General features: G+C 34.7%; 1 protein-coding gene across 4 annotated transcripts; it reads left to right on the forward strand.

Annotated features, from left to right (window-relative positions):
* Positions 1 to 494: 494 nt before the first annotated feature.
* LOC111617976 (aspartate beta-hydroxylase domain-containing protein 2-like) lies at positions 495 to 9,546 on the forward strand. 4 transcript variants are annotated; one of them, XM_023359387.1, is made up of 4 exons: positions 499 to 1,372; positions 3,926 to 7,147; positions 7,612 to 7,861; positions 7,990 to 9,546. In XM_023359387.1, exons 1-2 carry the CDS (start codon positions 682 to 684, stop codon positions 4,183 to 4,185), a joined length of 951 nt encoding a protein of 316 aa, XP_023215155.1. In that variant the 5' UTR covers positions 499 to 681; the 3' UTR covers positions 4,186 to 7,147; positions 7,612 to 7,861; positions 7,990 to 9,546. The 4 variants fall into 4 exon arrangements, with proteins under 4 accessions (XP_023215153.1, XP_023215155.1, XP_023215154.1 ...); XM_023359386.1 differs by having other exon boundaries at positions 3,926 to 7,861; XM_023359389.1 differs by having other exon boundaries at positions 3,926 to 7,745.
* Positions 9,547 to 23,630: the final 14,084 nt, after the last annotated feature.

Raw genomic sequence — 23,630 nt, forward strand, 5'->3', positions numbered from 1 at the left:
TCTCCTCAACGGTTCGGGAATAGCGTAAGTAGCGCATATGTTTACTCGTGCGCTTAGGTGTAATTGTATTTATAACAATGGGCCGTAATCCTGCGTCGATAAAACGGCATCGAGAGAGAGACAAAGGATCCGTAAAAACTAACGTGTTCGAACCCGGATCCGGACGCCAGCAGCAGACACGATAAATTAAAAGGGGTTCTTTTAAGCAGAAATCTGGTATCGAGTGATGAAATACAGATCGATTCACAATAGCAGACGACAGATTTTCACAGTTCGACGAAGTTTTGGCGCAGCAATTGATTATCAATCGTTACATTTTACTTTTAGACAAAAATCATTTAAATCCGATTTAAAAATACCAAACAAATAGAAAAGCATCCTCGTTGCCATTATCGTGCGCCGTCGAAAGGCAATATTTTTACGAAATAATAATAAAATTAAAATATTTTAAGGAAACTATAAAAATTGAGTAAAAATTTAAACAATTGTAAATTTGATAAATTATTATTATTAAAGTCGTTTTAATTAAGTATAAATTTTCGAGCGATTTACCGTGCGAGGCTGCATCCTTGTAAGTTGCCAGATCAAATCCAATCGATCTGGCAACAGTTTCGTTAATTTCAAAATGGCGTCGTGCAGAAGGGATCGTTCGGACTAGTACGAGTTTAGAGTGCGTGCGATATGGAGATTTTCGAGAGATGTTGCGGGTTTATTTACGAGTCTCTAGATACTCCGGTGGCTCTGTTGATAGGAACTGCCGTGGTCGCAACGTTAATTTATTTTTATAATCGAAAATTTCATGCCAAGAAATGGAACGATGGCGTCTGTCAGGCGCCGTCTTGTTTACGATGTAATTCGGGAGACAGCTTTCGAGAGAGAACTGTAGGAAAATTCCAGAATTATCTGGAAGAATGTCGAAATCCCGAAATGCTGTCGGACTTAAAAGAGGCAATTATGGCTAAAAGAGAGAGTCCGGAGACCTTCAAATCCCTTCAACGGCCTACATTACTCTGGTTGAAGCGTATAGAACCGAGAAGATGGTACGATGCGACTCACGTTCACGAAAAAGACGTCGAGATACTAGAAAATAACTTGTCCATAATTTTGGACGAGTTTCGTAGCCTGGAGGGAAAACCCGGTTGGATCGTCAACCAGGCGAATCCCGGATGTTGGAGGATCTACCACTTGATGAGTCAGGGGATCTTCACCGTCAATGCCACCGCCTGTCCCCGGACGGTCGACGTGCTGCGACGACTGTCCGGTCTGATGGTCGGGACGGTCTTTGGCTACGCCAGTTTCTCGGTGCTGGAGCCGGGGACGGCCGTGGCCCCCCACTTCGGAGCCTCCAACTGTCGGATAAGGTGTCACTTGGGTGAGTTTGGCGACGGAAGCGATCTCTAAGTCGAATGGTCGTGCCGGAATGCATGCGAGGCGCTCGTGTGCTTTAAAATTGTAACAAACTCGAACTGGCGGGTGGGTGCGGGGCCGTCGAAGGAGTGGGAAAGTTTTTTCTGGTTCGAAGAAAGCTCATGGGCACGTAGTGAGTTCAATCCCTATAAACTAATGTTATTTTTACTAACGAAAAATAAAATATTTACGACTGCCTTTAATTAATTGAGAAATATTGTACGTAATTTGTTTAAAAAACTAGCAAAAGAGGTCCGCTTTACCCTGTGTGAGCGAGCGAGGTATTGAATTGTGGGCGAGGATGTTTTTGCCACGGCCAAGAAAAATTGCTATATGCCGGTCGGAGAGAGACGCCTTTGGCAAAAGTAAAATATTTGTTGTGTTGTCTTTGTATTTTCACGTTGCCCGTCCCTTAAGGAACGTTCGCTCGCATCTGTACGTCCATATGTTTAGATTGCGTATGAGATAGAACTAATTTATAATTTGAATAGAAAAGATAATTAAGTTTGTTGGATAAGTAATGATAATATTTTAAGATTGCCGTACATATTATAGAGCAGTTTAGCAATTTGACAAGTGTATTTTCCAATTGGCTTCTGGTTACGGCAGTACTAGTAACATTTGTGTTTCTCATATGAAGATGGTTTAAAGAATGGGGTTTTGATAAGTAAGTCTTATTTTATTTGTCCTCGTATTAAAAGATCGAACCTAATTTATTAACATTGGATGAATAGGGTAAATTAAGCATTGACTTATTCTGAAACTGCGTCATCTTTTAATTATTTTTTACTTCACAACTGGGTGCATAGGTAGACACTGGGCACTAGTTGTGTCAGTAATCTTATGAGCATATTTTGTGAATTGATTTTAACTCATAAAGAACTCGAGTTATTACAGTTTTAAAGTGCACGAATATTTTATTTTTTGTTTTCAGTCCATAATTTTTTTTAAATTATCAGAAAAATGTTTTTATTAATTGAAAGCTATTTGCTTGTTTAAATGTGTACATTTATTGATTACACTGTTCTGCATCAAAATTCTCCCTTGAAAGAAAATGCATTATTTTTATGTATATTAGTGTGCCATCATGTGCCAGGTGAAACTTCACCCATCTGCCAGGTGTGTTGACTATATAAGATTCGGCAGGAATCCAAGGAACTTAGTCTTAGACTCTGACACTCTTGCTTGGACAAGTCATGCAAGTGGAAAGACCAACCAGACTGCTTCTACTACATTTGTGGAGAATTGACTTTGAAAGCAGAACAAAAATGCCTCTAGTGAAGAAAACATACTATTGTTCTTTTGGCTGTAAGATGGGAAATTAAAAGAAAATCTGGCTCCTAAAATATGCTGTGATTTGTGCACACGGACATCGACTGGATGGTTGAAGGGGACATGCAAATCGATGTCTTGCCACTCCTGTAGTCTGATGGGAACCTTGGAATCACGTCGATGATTGTTACTTTTCCATGACTGTCGTCGAAGACTATATGGCAAAATTAAAATGCAAGATATGATATCTGAATTGTGAATCTGCACTTAGATCGGTCCCCACGACGAATTGATGCCAGTGCCAGCCCACCTCTGAATTTCAAGTGAGATTCAGAAGAGAAATTGCTCCTGAAGATGCCTCACCAAGATGACAATTAAGTTGTGATGAGCACCTATCATGGAGTCCCATAGAAGAGCCATGGCTCGACACTCAGTTTCTGTTGAACGATCTGATTTGTAATTTGGATCTTTCAAAAAGAGAGACTCGATTACTTGCGTTACATCTCTATCAGTGAAAATTTTTGGCATCCTATTATGGAAAAAGAGAGTTAGGAAGGAAACACAAACAAGAATTTTTTGGGGAATGTACAAGCTAACAACTACGAGGAAATTGTGAAATTGGTAACATTGTATGAAACACTTGGTTGCAATATGTCACTCCAGATGCATTTCCTGATTCTCATTTAGATTTTTTCCTCTGCTAACCTTAGAGCCATTTCTGATGAACACGGAGGAAAGTTTCATCAGATTCTTTCTCAAATGGAAAAGTGGTATGGTGGAAGGTGGAACGAGAACATATTATCAGATTACTGCTGCAATCTACAGCGTGAGACTTCAGAGGAAGAATATAAAAGGAAGAAAACATGTCATTAAGTGTTTTGGTTTTTAAATGTATAGAATTATGAAAAAGGAGTAATTGACACAAATTTATTTTTATCTAATTAGCCAATTAGCAATATGTGTGTAGCTAATAAATATATTTCAAACAGAAATTATATTCCTTCAAAAACCTTGTTTCTCTCAAAAATGGTGGATGTTAGGCCAATTCTCTTGTCAGATTCAGAATCGGCACCATTGAAACTGAAAATCTGTGGAAATTTTGATGGGAGCAGAAATAATTTTTTTTTTTTTGCAGAAAAGTGGGAATTTACATGTGTTTCTATCAATACAATGAATTATATCAATCAAATTTAATCTTATCATAGAAATTCAACTATAGAGAATATAATTTTTTTGTTTCCTATAGGACTACAGGTCGATCCCACTACTTGTTATCTTGTGGTGGGAAACGAAAAGAGATTTTGGGAGAATGGAAAATGTCTGCTCTTTGACGATTCTTTTCTGCACAGTGCACACCATGAGGGAACGCCGGAAAGCAAATCCAGGGTAGTGCTGATGGTCGACCTGTGGCATTCCGAGCTGAACGAAGAAGAGATCGGGTGCGTTCGTTCCATTTATTCATCCGATCTGATATTCGAATGTACATCTTTTACTAATACAGATTAAATATTTTATAATTAGTATTTTCTGCCTTTGATAACTTTTAACAATAATATTTATTGATGTTCTAATCTCATGTGCCTTTCTTAATATATGACAAAATTACATTCGAAATATTGGTAACTCATGAAATTTTCGTTAATTAGTTATATTTATCATTTAATTAGATACATACAAACATTTTCGTTAAGAATGAGGAAAATTTATTTAGATGCAGTGTTTGAGATTATTTTAAATATTGGCGAAGGTATTTTCACAATGGATGAGTGTTGCATTGATTTTGCGTATGGCAGATGCAATAAAAACAAATGTACTCTTGAAAAATTTAGTAAGATATCTGAAATTTAAAGAAATTAATTGTAGACCATCCATTAATATGAGTTTCATATTCTAAAAACATTAATAAAAAAAACACCAACAAAATTGGCATTTGTACTTAGATATTACTTCGATCAACTGTATATGTTGATTTTCCACGAGTGAAAATATCTAACGAAACAAGTTTTATTATGATAACAAATTACTTCAATAATAAACATAAATTAAATAATATTTTGTTGATATTTCTGAAATATTGCACAATTTTGTACAGTATTTTTGCATTTGAAATTAGCAGAATTTTGCACATCTGTTGATACAGTTCATCTGATGATAAAAGAAATAATTTAAGCGATTGAAGTTATATAATTAAAGTGCAGTTGAAATTAATCGAGAAATTTTGAAAGAAATGATCAATTAAATATACTTTCGATGTTTATTGGAATCATTCTTTGTATTGGTTTATGTTCTAGAAGTATTTGTTTTTGTGACTTACTGTTGAGTATAAGTAATAAGTAACACTTGTGATGAGATTTATTTAATGCAATTTTATTTGGAGGATCGTCGTTTAGAGATAAATTTCTCTGTCACACCTTGCATGATTTCTTATTGTTACATTCTTTAGTTTTTAAATGAAATAGGAAGCATGACTGTACATATTTAAGTGGCTTATTACATTAAATTTGTTTATCTATGCATAACATAGTTTTAAATCATTTGATGACATTTTACTATTTGAAACCCATTCTGATTAAACTGTGCAAAGTAGCAATTTAAGTTGCTTCTTTCCTTGCTATATTCAATTGTTATTTATAAAAAAAGTTGTCAGATTATCTTACTTTACTTAAAAACACATAACTTATAGATAATTTGCAATCGAAAAATATTTATATATATATATATAGAATGATGCATCTATTAGACTTGAGAATGAATATTGATGATGATAAAATCTTTTTGTCGATGATTTTGTTGAATTTCCAACATGAGTATCCATTTTGTTACGTTGTGATAAATAGAAATCTACTTAGAGCTAATCCTTTCCTTCTTATCCATTGCATTTCTTAGCTTTAAACTTTTGGTTGTGCATATATTGTTGAATGGTGAGAAAAAAACAGTATAAAATGTCTTGAGACTATATTTGTCCTGATAGAGTAAACTTCCTGATAGAGTAAACTTACAGTGATGATTCTTGTAGTAAATTTTTTATTCAACTCTATCAGTTTATTGCATTGAAACTTGTTGCTGCCAGCCCATTCTTGGTTATTATCCTTACAGAGTGTAGTATGTAATTTGTGTCTAACCTCATCTGATTTATAAAGATGATTATGAACAGTATTGACATTTCTAATGGTAAGAAGTGTGGGAATAAGTTGGAAACATTTCGTAGATCTTATGTTGGTGAGTGATGTGATGTTTCTATTGGAAGTTTAACATTTCTATGATAGGTTAGACAAGTCTATTAAACAATATAGCTTTCCAACTCTGTTTTTTTGACATGTGATAACCTTATTGGTATTGTGTGATCAGACAAGAACTGATATTTTTAGTGTGATATGGCTGCCCTCTATCGGTATTGGGTAAGAACTCTTGACCAAACTTATTTTATAGGCATTTTAATCTGGGTTTTGATAAGTGTCAAAAATTAGGTATTTAATTTTGTAGATGGAATTGGTGATAAATTTTCGAAACTTCTAGAATATGATTGTAAAGTAGCAATTGTTAATTTTTGACATTGCAAGATGACTACCGCATTTTGTATCACTTGACACATGTGATTGTTTATTTTTTGTTCAAATGGTCGGGATGACTCCGTAGCATTCTAAACACCTGGGTAGAATGACATTTAGTCATAGTGTGCTTCAAAATGAGTTTGTTAAAGGAACCGATAGTGAAATGTATACTTGTATTTTGCACAGAACACAGAAACCTACTTTGGAAACAACATTAAATTTCTTTGTCGATCGGGCTGTCTATCTGACTTTACATTCAATTGGTTGTTGACCGACACTTTGCTGTCTGAACACACAGATTGAAAAGCCTTAAAAAAACCGGTAATTTACGGAGCAAAATAATAATTATTAAGTGATGTAAAATTCTTTATACTTACCCAGAACCATAAATTACTGTACAGACAGATTATTTGTTTTTGTTAATTTATAACCTAAATTTAGTGTTTTGGAGTGTGTTTTTATCTTTGGAAGCAAAAGTTTGAGTCGAGTAGAAAACGCTATTCTTTTTTATTTTAGAAATTCTTATAAAAATAAATGTATTTATTTGCTAAGTTTTGTGTGTGATTGCTGTGAGACTGCTGAAGCTAAGCTTTTCTTAACTGGATTATATGTTGGAAACATGACAAAGAACATTGATTCTACTCAAGAAATCTGTACATTATAAGATACAATACAGACTGATTGTGTAATTTTTTTCTTCAACAAGTGTTTGTATAATTTAGCTCAAACGTGACTATGCAGTTCACATATTTGAAAAAAGATGTGAACAAAGTATGTAACTTTGGTCTCCTTTGAGTCAAAAGAGAAATGTTATCGGTTATATTTTTAAGTCTATTGGTGGAATTGTCCAGAAGATATGTTCTGAGAGAATCTGTCATGCCGACGTCAAAATTTTATTACACTGGAAGAATAAAAAGGTAAGCAAATGCCATACAAGTGTTTCTTTTTTAAAATTCTCCACGTTATACAATTCTTGTCAAGATTAAATCTCTCCGGGAGTATTTGTACTATAACTGTTGCATAGATAAGTACAATATTAGAATATAATTGTCAAATGGTTTGTTATCTAGTTTTTGATGTAGTTGGTACACGAGCATGTATATGTTCTTACAATATATTTGATATGTTTCCAGATATGTATCTGTTCGTGCTGACTACATCCTAAAAAGATAATGACTGTTTTGATGTGTTTTATTTAGATCAATAACCATCTTGGATTTGGGCCTTATCTATTTACAGGGTTGTTTAGTGTAAACTTATGATGAAATTGAACTAATTAATCATATTTAGAAAATATTTTATGCTAATTTTTCAGTTATTTGTATAGATTGCTGCAATGATGTGATATATTACTTCAAGTGTTTAACTACTATTTTTTCAGATGTCTGGATCAAGATAGAATTTACTTTTGCTACAAATGAGAAAGAAGGAAATACATAAAGAAGGAATCAACAAAGAATAAATCATAGAAAGAATCAACATAGAATAAACTAGAGAGTGAAGAAAAGAAAAATTGTAATAATATTTTTCAATCGAGCGAAGAAAGAATTTTATTTTGGAACCAAAAAACTGAATTGCTTATCATTGATATCCATACAAAACTAAATGAGAACAGAAAAATATATTTAATTGTGATTAAAATTAATTAAGTTTTAGCTTTTAAACAAATTTCAATTTATATTTTATATTTATTTCAGTAAATTTCATAAAATTGATTGCATTTAAAAAAAAATATATGATCTAATTTTCCTTTTTCTAGTTTTCGTTCAGCTGAGAAACGAGGACGGCATGTTTCGGTGCGAAGTCTGCAACAAGCAGTTCATTTTCGAATGTGATCTAAATTCTCATATGAGCACTCACAATGGAGAAAAGCACTTTGTCTGTAACATATGCCAACTAAAATTCAGTTGTAGGAGCAGTCTGCTGTATCATTCGAAGATTCACTCGGGTGAGAGACCGTACACCTGCGAAGAGTGCCAACGCAGTTTCAGGCAGCGGGGACATCTGATAAACCATCTTAGGATACACAGTGGAGAGATGCCGTTCTCCTGCTTGGTTTGTTCCCGGAGATTCAACCAGAAATCAAATTTAACCACTCACTACCTCAAGATGCATGCCGGTGAAAAGGCACCACAGTGAGAACCATGTACCTGCTGCCTTGGAAAGGGAAATTGGACTTTTTACTTACATTCAAACAGGCAAGAAATGTTTTTTGTGAAATTTTTAGAAATTGTTGCAACATAGAATAAACTATTGTTTCCTAAGCAGATGGAAGAGTGTAGCATTCAACTTATAAATTTTTTTATAAGAAACCTAAATTTTCCATAGGTAATTTTATATTTGACAATTTTGTGTTTAAGAAAAATAAATTGTTAAATATATTAAATGACATATTGAAATATTTAATTATTATGCATGGTGTTCCCTTTGAATGCCCCTAGTTTTGTAGATAATTTTGGGAAAAGAAACATGAGTTTAGTACCATAAACAACAGTAATAGAAATTACATCTAAAAGTTAGTTACTACATTAAATCAGTTCATTTCCATATATGTTCTCAACATTGCATATATGATATTTGCTCTGTACTTGATTTTAGGCCATATCTGAGCTGGCACATTATGAGTCAAGCTATTAATGGCATCTACAATTTTTATACTTGGGCTCTTGCGTCCAGCACTTCTATACCTTTGTTCTTTGTGGGCACTTTGCACGATCCTCGATGTGCCCACAAAGAAAGTTCAGAGTTGATATCAGGCGATTCGGTGGATCAAGAAATGGGGCTCCAGTGGTTTAGACTGCGTGGCAGTAGCAGTCCTTTCAAGCATATGCGCACAAAACAAATTTTATTCACATATCTGAACAAATAGATTTTATAGAACAGTTTGAAACTAGGGATGTTTGAGGGGAACACCCATATTACAGTACAGTATTGAGTAAAAGTTTTAGAATTACTCGTAGAAATTTTTACATTATACATATTTAAACAAACAATATGAAGTGAAAAACAATTTACCGAACCTCCAATTAACATGTTCATTGCCACTGGTGAATAAAAGATGATCGAAACATAAGAAACTTCTATTTCAATATACACTAGAATCTACTTATTGTAATCACTTTGAGACTTGCATTGATGACAATCATGGACAGATAACATTAAATAGAGTTAATCAATTATGCTTCACTTGATGGAAATTCTGGCTTTATTGACTGTGACATTAAAATCACACGTTAAAACTGTTAATAAATCTTCAAGTTATACATTGTTTTTATTATTATTACAGTAGAGCGTTGATTATCCGAATCAATTGGGGACTGGGGTTGTTCGGAAAATCGATATTTCGGATAACCGATTATGTACGAAAAATATATTAACCTGTCCCATGTTGAAATTTTTCTCCCATTGCGTGTCGCTTCGCATTGAATTTTTGTTGATGTTAAGCCTAACGTAAACTTTTTAAAATAATAATCGTAACTATTGTATCGTTAAAAATTTTCTTTATTTTGTACAAACAAAATAAATATATTGAAAAATATAAAAACAATAAAAAAATTATACTTCAGAAGTTAATTTAGTATCAAAAACGTAAAATATTTGAGTAGCCCAAGACATAGCCAAAGATTGCAGCGCCACAGCACTGGCGAAAATTTAAATTTNAAATATAAAAACAATAAAAAAATTATACTTCAGAAGTTAATTTAGTATCAAAAACGTAAAATATTTGAGTAGCCCAAGACATAGCCAAAGATTGCAGCGCCACAGCACTGGCGAAAATTTAAATTTGCCAACTGGAATTCTTTCGGATAATCGACGCTTTACTGTATTGTGTTGGGTTTTGTGAGTTATACTCGGTTGGCACTGGTGGCAGTGTACTATGCCGGACTAGAGTCAAGGCATAGCAACCAACACAAAATTAAAATTAAATAAGTGTGTCAGAAATTTCCTAACAATGTGGCATGTATTCAATATAGTGGCCTTCTGTAGTGTGATGTATGTATTTCTACTCAATTGCAATGTTCCCAGGCTTTTGTGTAGTGTGTGTGGTATCACACCTGTGCAGGAGAGAACGACAGGTACAATAAGCACCCTATCCATTCTCCACAGATGCCTTATTTCCTGAGCAAGTTCTGTGTACTTGCTGATTTTTTCAGTGCATGTGTTTTGTACATTGTGAGTTTGGAATGGATATGTCTATAATGTATGTGATTTTATTGTGTTTGTCAATGAGTGTGATGTCTGGTGTGTTATGGTAAATTGTTTTATCTGTGATTATGGCTCTGTCATTGTACATTTTGTGCGTGTTGTTTTCCAATACTGTCTGTGGAATGTATTTGTAGTATGGTTCGTGGATGTCTAATAATTTGTGCTTTTTTGCATGCTTTTGGTGTATTATATTTACTACTTGATTATGTCTATGTAAATAATCTGTCTGTGCCAAGAGCTTGCACCCAGAAGTGATGTGTTGTATAGTTTCTGGCACGATGTGACATTTTCTGCAAGTGACATTTGTGAGTATTGTATCTTTGAGTATGTGTTTTTTGCAGTTTTTAGTGTTTATGACAATCATTAATCCTTCCGTCTCCCCAAAGAGACATCCCTGAGCTAACCAGCTGTTGACACAGTTTAATCAACAAAATTCTGGGGCAGGTCATAGGGATGCCTGCCATGGAGTGCCTTTTGAGTCCATGATTGCTTAATGGTATCTATGTTTTTAATATGTTGTGTCGTGTCCATGTGTTGCTGGTGTAAATTTAATGGTGTGGTATTTGAGTCTGCTAGAGTTACTGCTTTATGTAACTAATGTTTCTTGCTTTTTGCAGACAAACTTTTGCAATATCTGTATTTGTTTGTAGTGAAGGTTAACTATGTCAATCAGGCCATGTCTGTCATCTTTATGTGGAAGGGTTAGTCTTTCTATTGCGGATTTAGGATGATGTTATTTAGGGTAATTTTACTTTAGAACAATTGTTTTACTAAGAATTAAATTTTTACAGTATATATATAGTCAATTTCTTTGTTACTCATTTTTTGCATAATGGTTAAAATAAAAATTATTTAATATATTGAATACATACACGGCATATATATCTCATTGACAAAGGTCAAAGAGAGATTATAAAGCTGGGGTTTGTTAGGAGAATCTTATACCATTAAATGTCACTTGACAGTGACATTTCTGAATGTTTTCCTTTTTTTATTAGTGTAAAATATAAGTTTTTTTTTGTGCAATGTCTGTGGGGGATCTACAAAAAAAATTAAGAGGAAGAGGGGTCTATGGGCAAAAAAAAAAGGTTCAGAACCACTTGTCTAAAGGATGAACTATCTTTTTTGGGGAGAACATTTATCTTTTAAATTAGCCATTGATTTGGAATGTAGCTTGAATTTAATAGATTTGTGAAGAGTTTGGAAAGAATAACAGTGGATGTTGCTTTTAGATTTGTATAAAAATGAGTGGGAATTGAGTCTGGGCTTCTGCTTTGTTGAATGAGGCCCAATCACGAATATTAATGTACCTAGTGGATTGGTGTTTGTTTGTATTTAAAAGGATATCTAGACATGGCATTATGATCTGAGTTGAAACCTTGAACATGACTGATGAACAATTACCCCAAAATATTATTACAGAAATGGTTGGATGATAAAATATATAATGAAAACAAAAAAGAGGAAAGATGTGCAGATAAAAAATTGTTTTAAACTTTCATATATTAGAAATATTTTTGAACAAATTAAACAATTTTAAAAATATATATATTATTGTTTTAATACCAGAACAATTAAATACAATACAAAATCACTTTAATAGAAATGCTGATAATATACAAAATAATATATGGAAGAAAAATAATGTTGTGCTATAGTTGTTCAAATAAGAACAAGTGTATCAAGGAAAATAAGCAGATATTAAAGATAAGTTAAGCTTAGTTAACACTGAGTGTGATTTGCTGGCGAAAACGAAAAACAGAGCAAATAACCTGTCAAAAGAGTCATGTTTGACTGGTTATTCGCTCTGTTTTTCGCTTTCACCAGCAAATTATTGTCAGTGTGAACTAAGCTTTAGAACATGTAAGGTCAATTAAAACTAATTGGTGTAATTCAGCAGTTGTCCCACATTGTAACACTGATAGATGTAAAATAGTGAAGGAAACAGTTAAAGTGGTTAATTAAAAATGACAAACATATAATAAAAAGAAAATTTTATGAACATATTGAGATAGTAAAACTGGAAGAAGCAGAACGGATAAATAATAATACCGGGTTAAATGTAGATAAAGGATGGTTAATTTATGTAAATAAGGATAATAGAGGAAGGAATATATTGAAATGTACTGGCATGCAGTTTGAGGGAGAGACTATAAATAGCAGCTAATAATAAATATACTTTAGTAAGTAAAATTTTTATAATTTAGAAAGATTTAAATTTGGGTTTTAATATAATACATGTAAATAACTGACAGTACTGTTTTCTTTGTGGTGTTTTCACACCCAGCACTGAATAGTTAAAGTAAAGGAATAAATGTTATTAATAGAAGTTAAAATTGGTGGATGATACATTAATACAAGTAAAGTAACTTTATAATGATAAAATATATTTCATTATTTGATTATTTCTCACAATATAAATAACACAAGGCTTTCTTTACATTTATTTAATTCACTTTTTCCATTTGTTGAGACATGTTTTGGGTTTTTGCCCCTCTTCTGTCAGCTAAAAACAATCAAAAGATCTGATTTACAATGTAACATTAAAAATAACAATTGTTTAACAAAGAACATACCTTTTCCATTAAGGTGTTACGCATTTAGTTTTCTGAAAATGTATAATAATGTGACTTTTGCCTTTAAAACACTAAAATACTTATATAAGCTTGGGTTCTTAAACGCCACTTAGCTCTCATTTTTCATCTCAACAAGCTGTCAGCATCTTACTCTCGAACCTATTTACAAACTTGGAGAATGTAATATCTGTAAAATTTATTTTATTCATTCAAATATTTAAAAAATTTTTTTAAAAAGAATCTAAAAAGATTTCTATTTATAATGCTTATAAATTATTTTAAGTTAATTGTACGAGTTTTAATTAATAAATTTCATTTATGCTGACTATGAATAAAGATGTAAAGAATAGATGTAAAGAAAGCCTTCAGTTATTTATATTGCACTTCTTTGTGAGAAATAATCAATTAAGAAGATTGACACAGTTTCATATAAAGAAAAATATATTTAAATTAAATTAGACCTAATAAAGCATTTTGTTTGATATACAGAAAAGAAAAATGTGGGGGAGAGTATTTGGAATTGTTATTACAACAAGCCGAGGAATGGCTTTTTAAAAGTAAATTTTTACAAGTTTGGTTATAACATTCAACTGTCTTTGTTATATATCTGTTCTAATTTTAATAGATTGTTATATACCTAATGTTTAAATTATCAAATTGTCTAACTAAAGAGGGGCCGTAAGAAAGCTCGAAATGCATTTTAGATTGTTGATTGCATGCATAAAAGTTAATGTATTTATGTAAATGGCTGTATATGATTAATAAATTTCTCTGGTTAGTTTAATCAGTGTGATAAGCCCTAAAGTTTAATTGTGTAGTAACACAAAAAATTGTTATAATTGTAACTGAGTAACTGTACTCCTAGAGACAGTAAACTCTCCAGACCATCATCAATGTATAGGCATTGCTAATTTTACCACTAGAAAGTGTTAAAATCCTTGTAAATTTTATCTTGGTAATGTGAGAAAGTCAACAGTCCATCTACGTGAATATTAATATCTAAACCATGCAAAATTTCAAAGAATTTCTCTCGAAATCTGTAGTCTGTCCCACCAAACCAGAGTTATAGATTTGGAATCAATCACTGTAGTAAAAGGGATTTTGAACAAATTAATTCAGTTTGAGTGTGCCAAAATCTGTATATTAATGTCTACAGACGATACACTTATAATAAATTTTGAGTTATTAATATTAATCTAAAAGAACATTGAAAAACATGAGATAGCCCTAGAATCAGTGAAACTGCTTGATTAAATGGATACTAAATCATGCAAAGTTACAACATGGTCCATCATGGATACACACCTACTGAGGTTGATTTGCATTACTTTGAGCTTATCCATCATTGCCAAGTGCTAGACCTAAAATCATATTGATGTTGATAGACTGGACAGTGCCTATGCCTGGAGTCCACTTGGTTTTAAAGACTTATTTTCTTATGTAATTGATGCACAGAACTTGTCAGTCTGCTTCATTCTTTCATAGTGTGACTGGGCTTTGTGCAGTTTGAGCAAAGAACTTCTGAATGGCCCTTACTGTATGTGCCAAGTGCCTGTAGGACCAGCATTTTTTACACTTCTTATACTTGTGATAGTGGAAGCCATGTATCTTTTGACTTCATGATAGACACGTATAATTCTAAGCCTCTCTTAATTATCTATGTAGTTTGAGGAACACCAATATCATAACAAACCTGTTTTCCACCATGTTTAAACAAAGATATTTTAAATTGATACTTGATAACTCCTGTAATCAGATCAGAGTTCTGATATTCTAAAACTTCATTAATTTAGTATGCCAAGAATAGCTGTTGCTAGTGTCACCCGTTCCCAAGGGACTAAAAATAATTATTGTTGGAAGTCTTTACTCTGTACTTCTTACTTTGGTCTCAATCGTTATAATGGCCTTTGCTATAATTTATCACAATTCCATCTTTAATTGGATGACATTAGCATCCTCACGTATAATATCTACCACATTGCATTATTTTACTTTTCCCCTACTAGGTACACCAGCACGACTGTGTCATTTGGTAGAAAGTTAGGTTTTTTGCGATCTTTGCATAAGTCTAATTAATGCCGTGATTACCCCACTTCAAAAAACAAAGTACCATCATTTTCTTTTTGAATTTATTACTGAAAAAATGACTATCCAGTCCTCATTAAAGATGTCTACAGCACAATCTAAGTTTGTACCAGTGTCTTTTCAGCCTGTTATTAAATTACACAATTCATTCAAACATCTGTTAACTTTCTTTACTTTCTCCTCGAACAATTGGCCTGGATGAAATCATCAGCCATTATAGATGTTACGTATTATAAAATAGTTGAAATAACGCCATAGTTACACTCGGGCACCAAATAATGAAAAGTACTTACCGAATGTTCATTCTGAAACTAAAACACACACGCTATGCAAAATGCAAATCAACCAGACTCACGGTTTTTGGAATAGTTACAGTTCTGGAAGGAGAAAGAAGACCACATCAGTCTCGAGCCACATCAAGAAAATTGGTGCAGCAGACTGTTGCATTCACGACAGTCTTTGATGTCCTTGCAAAATACCTAGCAATGTATGCAGTGGCACTTCTTGTACTGTGTTGTATCTAAAAAAGCTTTGTTATTATACAATATGCAGTTATTAATTTCACTTTACTTTTGTTACGAATAGCTTCGAATGCTTCCATAATAACGGATTTTTTCATTCCAGATTACACTGTTACACATCTTGCATAAAAACATTGCAGTGTTCCGACGATTTCAGAATGACCACTTTTAATATTTTTCTGAGGGGTTCTTATTTATGTGTCCCCGATTTGCACTTCCCAACATTTGACATACACAAAAATGCAAAAACTTCATTCCATCACCAGAAAACGTTTCGTCAAGACAAAGCGAAATGCTTAGTCCAGCAGGTATCTGGAAAACACCAATTTTCTTTTAAACAATCTAAATTCTAAAGTATGAAAACTCACCTTATACAAGAAAGGAATGACTCGGTCGTTATCTTAATTGCTCGATGTTCCGCTTTGGTTGACAAAGATTACCTATTTGCGAGCCAAGGAAGGAATTTGTTTTCTAACTTTAATAGTTTATCATCGCTTCGAGCCTAGAATGGAGTTACGGTTGGTTCTCTGGCAATATAGCTGTTTGAGTACTCGAACTATCACCGAATTGTAAAAAGAAATACATTTACAGCAAACAATTCAAATTTATCTTTAATATATGTCAATCTAGCAGAAAAAATATTTAAAAATTAGAACTATCTCAGACTACATTGGTGCCACATTTTGAAAACCATAACGTTGATTCGTATATCTCATGCTTACTGTCGGTAGAGGCGAGAGAAGTTTAGCTTCTCGTGCCATATTCATTTTATCCTAATCTTATAATGGAGACGGTGTGGTAATAACAATAAGAGCAGAGCTAAAACAGTTAGGAGTTGAAATTTGGTACACAGGGTACGTCGTGAGAATGCACACTAAGAAGGATTTTTCGAAATTCCTCTTCACGGAGGAGAGGGAGAGAGTTAAGGTAGCACGGATTGGCAACATCATCTTTCTTTTTCTGCCCGGTGAAGATACGAAAGGTTTTATTATTTTTTTTTCTTAAGGTGATTCGAGAAACCGTGTGGTGCGGTTAGAAGTGTACGCGGGTTTCGTATTATCAGACCGCTACGGATTATCGTGCGTTCCACAGTATTCAATTTCCTCGAAACGTGGCATGGCTTCAGCCACTCTATGTAGTTAACTCGTGGGAATTAACCAACTTTTTGAGGAAATGCCAAAAAGGAGTCAAATTCTAAAACGCGGACATGAATATAGCTTAAAAAGCGCCAAAAATAAATAGCTATAAACCTTATTGGAGGAGAGCTATTCGATTGACGCCAATCAGTTCGATCGAAATTAAAATTTTTAGGTCTCGGTCGTGCGTGTGTACGGTACAGTACCCATTTGACAATACTTGTACGTGTAGGCCGCTATCCTGTACCCTAAAAAGCGACTATCGATGCGTGTCCCGGATTGGGCGAAAAAATCGACCTAATTTTAGCCCAAATTGCGAGTATTCGTTAATAAATTCTTAGCAGTAAAGAACGACTCTGCATTCGTTACGTTAAATAACATCAATTATACCATTTTTTTTTGCTTTCGGACCCTAGGCATAAAGCTACTCGGCGTAACGGTTTACGTAAGGGACCCGGTCCTCCGTCATAAAGAATTAATAAAAATGCCAAACATGGGAAAAAGTAATTTGACTGCGAAGTTAACTATTGACTTAATAATTTTTATACACGCTTATTCGAATAATAACCGCTCTCAAACACTAGCGGCGCCTACTATTCGAAAATTTCTCAAAACGTATGGAAACTAAAATTACTAATTACCGTGAAACGTATAAATATGTACCGTATTTACTTAACAAAGAAAGTTTATTAGAAAATGAGATATGTAAAATATACGATGTAATGTTGTCCTATTGCAGAAAATTTAGCCATATATAAGTACTGTACAGTCTTGGTCACGATGCATTTATTCTTGTATACTCAGCTTGTGTATTGTAAACGAGATAAAGTTGTTACTTTCTCTGTTATATATAACAGAGAGAAAGTATGGGATCGGTCAAAAAATGGACCCCCCTCAGATTTTTACATTTTTGGACTCGGGGGTGCACGAAACTTAGAGAAATGAAAAAAAAAATCGGAGTAATTTTTGTATGTGTGGATGTTTGTGTGTGGCACGATTTTATTCACCCTGTTTGAAGCTTAACTCCCGTGCTTTTTTTCGAAAATTTCTGAAATATTTCACGGAGATTTGTTTATTAGGAGGAGCGATGCTATTGATTTTAGTGATTAAAGATCGAGGGACAGGGAAATAGAGGGGATCGCGTGTATCTCCAGTAAGGTCGGACTTAATGACGATTTCACTGGTTATTAGCATTTACAATTTTTATAAAATCCAGCCCTACCTTTATAATTAAGCATTTTGCCATTTTATAATAGTTAAAAAGGTAAAAGGTATTTTAATAAAATATGATAAAGGATGGCGCCACCAAAATTTTAAATGCTGCTGTTTTATTTTGTGATACGTGGTCTGTCAACTCATTTCCAAATGTTTCGCAGCGACGATACCGCAGAAAACGCTTACCACTAGAAAATTAAAGAGTCGCGAAAATCAACATTCTAAATTTTTTTTGCACATTTATTGACCGAAGGGAATGACGGGCGGGAAAAATTTCGAAATGGCTGGTCTACGTAATGAAAAGATAGTGTCATAAATATTGCAGATAGAATGATTGGTATAAAAGAGGAAAAATATTCGTATGTATTCTTGTTTTATTCAGACTTCATTGTGGTTCAAACACGTGTATTAAATTATTTATTCTTATATATATATACATACTGTACATACATATACTTATAGACTCAATTAACGTTCTTTAATGGAAAACTAAAAATGCGTTAATGGATAAAAGACAGAGATGTTCGCGTTCTTACACAGAACCGTTTATTTTCTTTTGTCCCGACTGACTGAATGACTGATTCATCATCGCCCAGAGCAAACCGCTGGACCTAGAGAGATGAAATTTGGTACGCAGTTAGGGTACGTCACGAAAACGCGCACTAAAAAGGGATTTTTCGAAATTTCCCCGCGAAGAGAGAGGGAGAGGATTAAGGCTTAACCGGAAGAACGGCTTCTACCATATAATTTTAGATACGATTTTTTGTTTTTAACTACGTTTAATTTTCATTGAGTACTTAGGTGTATTAAATTGACGTATCTTTAGAAAGCTTCAACCTCTGTTTTCTGCCATGGAAGTTTTCGGACTTAGCTTTATAGAAGCTTGTCCTTGTCGAAGAGCGAGAACTCGTGGTATAGACGCTTTATTTACATTTTATACACACGCGGTAGAGCTTATTTTGTGGCTGGAAGCGCTTTTACTATTCACGACGTTAATCGCTGAGGATGTTCCTCGCAACGAAAACTTTCTGATCTTTGGAAATTATTCGCTCTACGTCGAAATAATCGTGTTTATATTAACATCATACGTCGCTTTAGCGGTACTCTACTACGAGGTAATTATGGAGTCTGTCTTCTGCACCGTTACTTATCAAATCGAATATATTTATGTTACGTCGGGTATGATGCGCGTGCTTCTATCCTTCGCCTGATTGTTACTAATATTGGTTAAAAAATTGAAGAAAATTTCTACGCAACTGCAATTTTCCAATAACGCAACCGAGGGTTTCTTGCAAGATCTGATGGAAAAACTTCTGGAAGTCTGGGAAATGTTTGAAGACATCAACGAAAAATGCAAGTTCTTTTTCCCTCTGATTTATGTTAATTTTGTCTACGAAGTCCGCTTTCTTTTGTACGCTGTATTCTTTTTTCACATCGATATTCTTCTTCGTTTTATCGTCGCTGTCTTCGCCTTCGTATTAACGGTATTAACTTTAGCAACGTCTCGGGCACTATCGTCATTTACTTCTATCGTAAGTATCATTTTTATTTATTAAATTTCACGTATTATATCTGTAATGTCATTAAGCAACAGCAAACATTTTCCGTGTAATATAATATCTTTTCAAGTGTACGATAATTTCATTTCTATAGGGAAGTTTTTTTCTTCGCAGCTGACAGTGGAATACAGATTTAAAGTATTTGCTTTTAAGAAGTTAATGTTCCTAAATCAGCAATTTGCTCACTTACATATAAAAATATTTTTTTTTCCAGATTTCTGGTTTTATGAAGAGATTTGGAGGAAGACCTTTTGGAATATCCGTGGCGGGATTTTTCTTTGCAAAGAGGAATTTTCTGATTAGAGTGAGTCGAGATAAACCGAAACCGTGTTTTATACGCTTGCGAAATTCATTAACTGATATTTTAAAATAAAGCTTTATACCTTTTACAGATAGCGAACTCTGTAATTTACGCAAATATGACAACCGGTTGATCGATCGAGACTCTATCTAGCACTTTTAGGACACGAATTCAAATCCGTCGAAGGAACTCCATACGCGCCGATTAAAATATATGAGGATTTTTCTCTCGTTATACGATTAATTTCATAGTTTGGCAAAATGAGGACAAACATAAAGAAATGCCCTCCTAGTAGTACCTCACGTAGGAAAAAGGCCGAAATAAAAATTCCTATGGAAACGTATCAAATATGATAGAATCTAAAACAAAACGTTTTAACGAGTTGGCGAGAGACGTGGTAATTTTCTCTAGAAGTCAACGTTCGATGATTTTTAACAAATGGAAATCATAAAATATATTGCGTAACATGTTTTAGTAGTTTCGTAATACGATATTTCGAATAATTATTTGCGTACACTTAGATCACATTGCAATATGGAAGCATCGCTCACGTCAATCGTAAAGAAATTACATTAACAGCACCTATAACTAAAGGTTACAAGGTTAGTAGATATGTAAATACGTAGGTTTTACGGACGAAATGCAGCGCCGAGTCGATTGCAGCTTGCCCATAAGAGTAAAAACATGAAAGGAAATTCACCCGAATGGTTTTTTTACGGTTTTACAACGCGTATATCGAGCGTGTAAAGACCATTTCTTATGTAACCAGTCGTGACAGTGTTCTCACCGATTTTGTCTCGAATTTTAACACTTCCGTCATTACTGTCCCGTAGCTGTTCGATGCTGATGCTCTGACGGAAAACGAGTGGACACTCGCATCGGGAACATACAAAACATTTTTCATTTTAGCACTATACCAGATATTGTTTCTTGGCCATGGGCGTACATACTCACATTTTGCTTTCCGAGCGAGATTACTTCGGAACGGCAAATTCTCTATACGAGACGAAGTATTGTTTGTTCGGGGTCGTATGCTCGGTCGCGCCACTATCGCAATACCATTTATTTGCATCGATGTAGTTTCCGATCGACGTGCGAAAGGAATACAACATTGCCACTTTGTCGCTTATTAGTCCCGACACCTGTCTTTTTCTGCGGATAATCTGCCGTCCAATGGCCCAATTGTTTGCACTCGTTACACGGAAATCTTTGCTCCGTCCGTTTTACTGGAATTTTTGTTTTTCCGGAATTCTGTTTTTTTTATACTGTACAGAAGCGACAAACGCATTTGTTTCGGTTGTGCCTCGATCACGCAGTTCAATCATGCACAGTTTTTCAATGAGGAAATTCAAACTTTGATCTTTTGAATGTCCTTCGGTTTAACCCGAAAGAAGGCTTCAATTAACGTGTTCAAACGTTGCGTACTGCCGCGCTCAAATCGCTCGCGTAAATTATCCCAAATTTCTTTCGCATCGTTGCACGTCAATACGAGCTGAGCAATTGGTTTACTTAGCGTACTTGCTATTAAACTTGCCGCCCTCGCGTCGTCTTTTTGCCACTCGGCGTATGTTGTCTTTTGTTCATTTGTTGGCTCTGTTGGTAACTCAACACGTACACGCTTACAGTTAATAATATCTTCTAATCCGTATGAAAACCATAGAAACGTGCCATTTCCATTTTGCCCATTATTCGGGCCCTTCGAGCATTTACCTCGTAATCCCCGCTGACAGCCATTTTCCTTCTGTTCGTTCTCGTTGACACGTATTCAACCGAGTATAACTTTAGAGGCGCACCACAACGGCCTCTTTCATTCAAAACTGTACTTTTCTTATCTTCGTGTGGACTGGACCCACAATCTATTACTTTTTATTGAAATAAATATCATTACACGTGGATTTCGCGAGAAAACGACACGGCTAACTTGTTGTTTGTTTACATTAGAGAAAGTTAACTCTTCCGCTACACGACAGAGAGAGCCTTGTCATATATTTTTTCTATTATAACAGGCACTAAAGAAATCCGCAGTTTACGACTGTTTTGGCCGGTTTAAAAACGGGCAGGAGATGTTGGAGGATGACGAACTCGGCGGGAGACCGTCGACATCCAGAAGTGAAGAAAACATTGAAAATGTTCGAGAACTAATTAAAAATGATCGAAGAATAACCATCGCCGAGTTGGAGCGAGAAGTTGGTATTTCTCACGGATCCATTCGTGCAATTCTTTCTGAGGATACGAAGATGAGACGTGTCGGTGCAATATTTGTTCCGGGGCTGCTGAACCCTGATCGGACGGAATGTCGCGTGCTGGTCGCTGTAGAGATGTTTGAGAAAAGCACGCGAGACCCAGTTTCATACACAGATCGTCATTGGTGATGAGTCGTGAGTATTCGCCTACGACTAAGAGACGAAGATGCAGTCGTCAGAGTGGCGCACACGATCGTCTCCCCGTCCAAAGAAATAGCGCCTTGTCAGATCCAAGGAAAAAGTGATGCTCGTTGCATTCTTCGACACGGAGGGTTTGGTGCATCGTAAGTTCGAACCTCCTGGACAAAGTGTCGGGTCGTTTCTACGTGGAAGTTTTGAAGAGGTTGCGGAGAAAGCGACCCGACAAGTGGCGTTGACAGTGGTTTTTCCATCGCGGCAACGCACCGAGTCACACATCGCTCGTTGTGCAACAATTCCTCGCCGACAAAAGCGCTCCTGTCGTCACCCAGTCACCCCATATTCCCCATACCTCGCTTCCGGTGACTTTTGGCATTTTCGTACTCTCAAAATGGGCCTCAAAGAAACGCGTTTCGCGAGCAGAGAGGACATCGTATCGAATGCGACGGTCCAACTCCGGAGGATTCCAAAGGAAGCGTACAACGCCCGCTTTCAACACACACACACACACACACACACACAATTCTTTTATTAACACAATACTTAAGTATTACATTTCTGGCGCCGCATAGCACAGCCAGTTAACAAAGAGGTATATTACATTATTACATAATTAAGATTGATAATCAGTTTTATGAGTTTAAACACTTTATATATTTGTAAAGTATAAATTTAATACGAAGCCCAACTTTGTATAAAGTCTTCGTAAAAAGTCTTTTGGGCGTAATAAAAAAAAGAAAACATATAATTGACAATAGAAGTTAACTGCCAAAAACAATCAAACACATGTCCGTATCACTCAGCTTATTAGCCTACATAGTTCCGGCAGTTAAGTAAGTTCGTCACAAGTTCAGTTGCGCTATCACACACTTCTGTAATAAATTCTTATCGAGGTTGACGCGTATTCCGAAATTGCCCGCTTTCAACAGTGGCAAGATCGATGGAACAAGTGCGTGTCTGTGCGGGAGAGGCCTACATCGAAAGCGATTAGGTCCGCGTTGCCATATCTCGTGCCACTACGGTGCAGGGTCACAATTCCGGAAACTTTACGACTGCCCCTGGTATTGTCAAAGATTGTCATCCGCTATTGTTTCGTTTATCTTGTAAAAGTGTAAGCAAGACGGAAAACATCTTTGATTTTATCCAAGTGTAAGGTCGTGATTATTTACACCCGCACACACTTTCTAATATTTGTTTGATTATTTTGCGAGCAGCTTGGTCAGTATATTATTTCAATTAGGTGAGAAATGTTATTATCAAGTGTTCAAATTTCACGGGCTAAACTTTTTATAAACATAACTCTTGTAAAATAATTGAAATTATTGGATAAAAATTTCTATCTAATCATTTTAATTCGCTCCCGCAAAGTTACCGATGAAAGTTAGATACAAAAAATTAAAACATTTAAATTAAAATTTAT

This window comes from Centruroides sculpturatus, unplaced genomic scaffold (genome assembly GCF_000671375.1).
Source record: "Centruroides sculpturatus isolate CEXI.00-Female unplaced genomic scaffold, Cexi_2.0 scaffold218, whole genome shotgun sequence".
NCBI lineage: Eukaryota > Metazoa > Arthropoda > Arachnida > Scorpiones > Buthidae > Centruroides > Centruroides sculpturatus.

Bases quoted from the DNA above. Each gene is read 5' to 3' on its own strand.
- LOC111617976 (XM_023359385.1), top strand. From the start codon at position 682: ATGGAGATTTTCGAGAGATGTTGCGGGTTTATTTACGAGTCTCTAGAT. The intron at 1,373-7,989 runs GTGAGTTTGGCG...TCCTTTTTCTAG, and splicing joins TCGGATAAGGTGTCACTTGG to TTTTCGTTCAGCTGAGAAAC.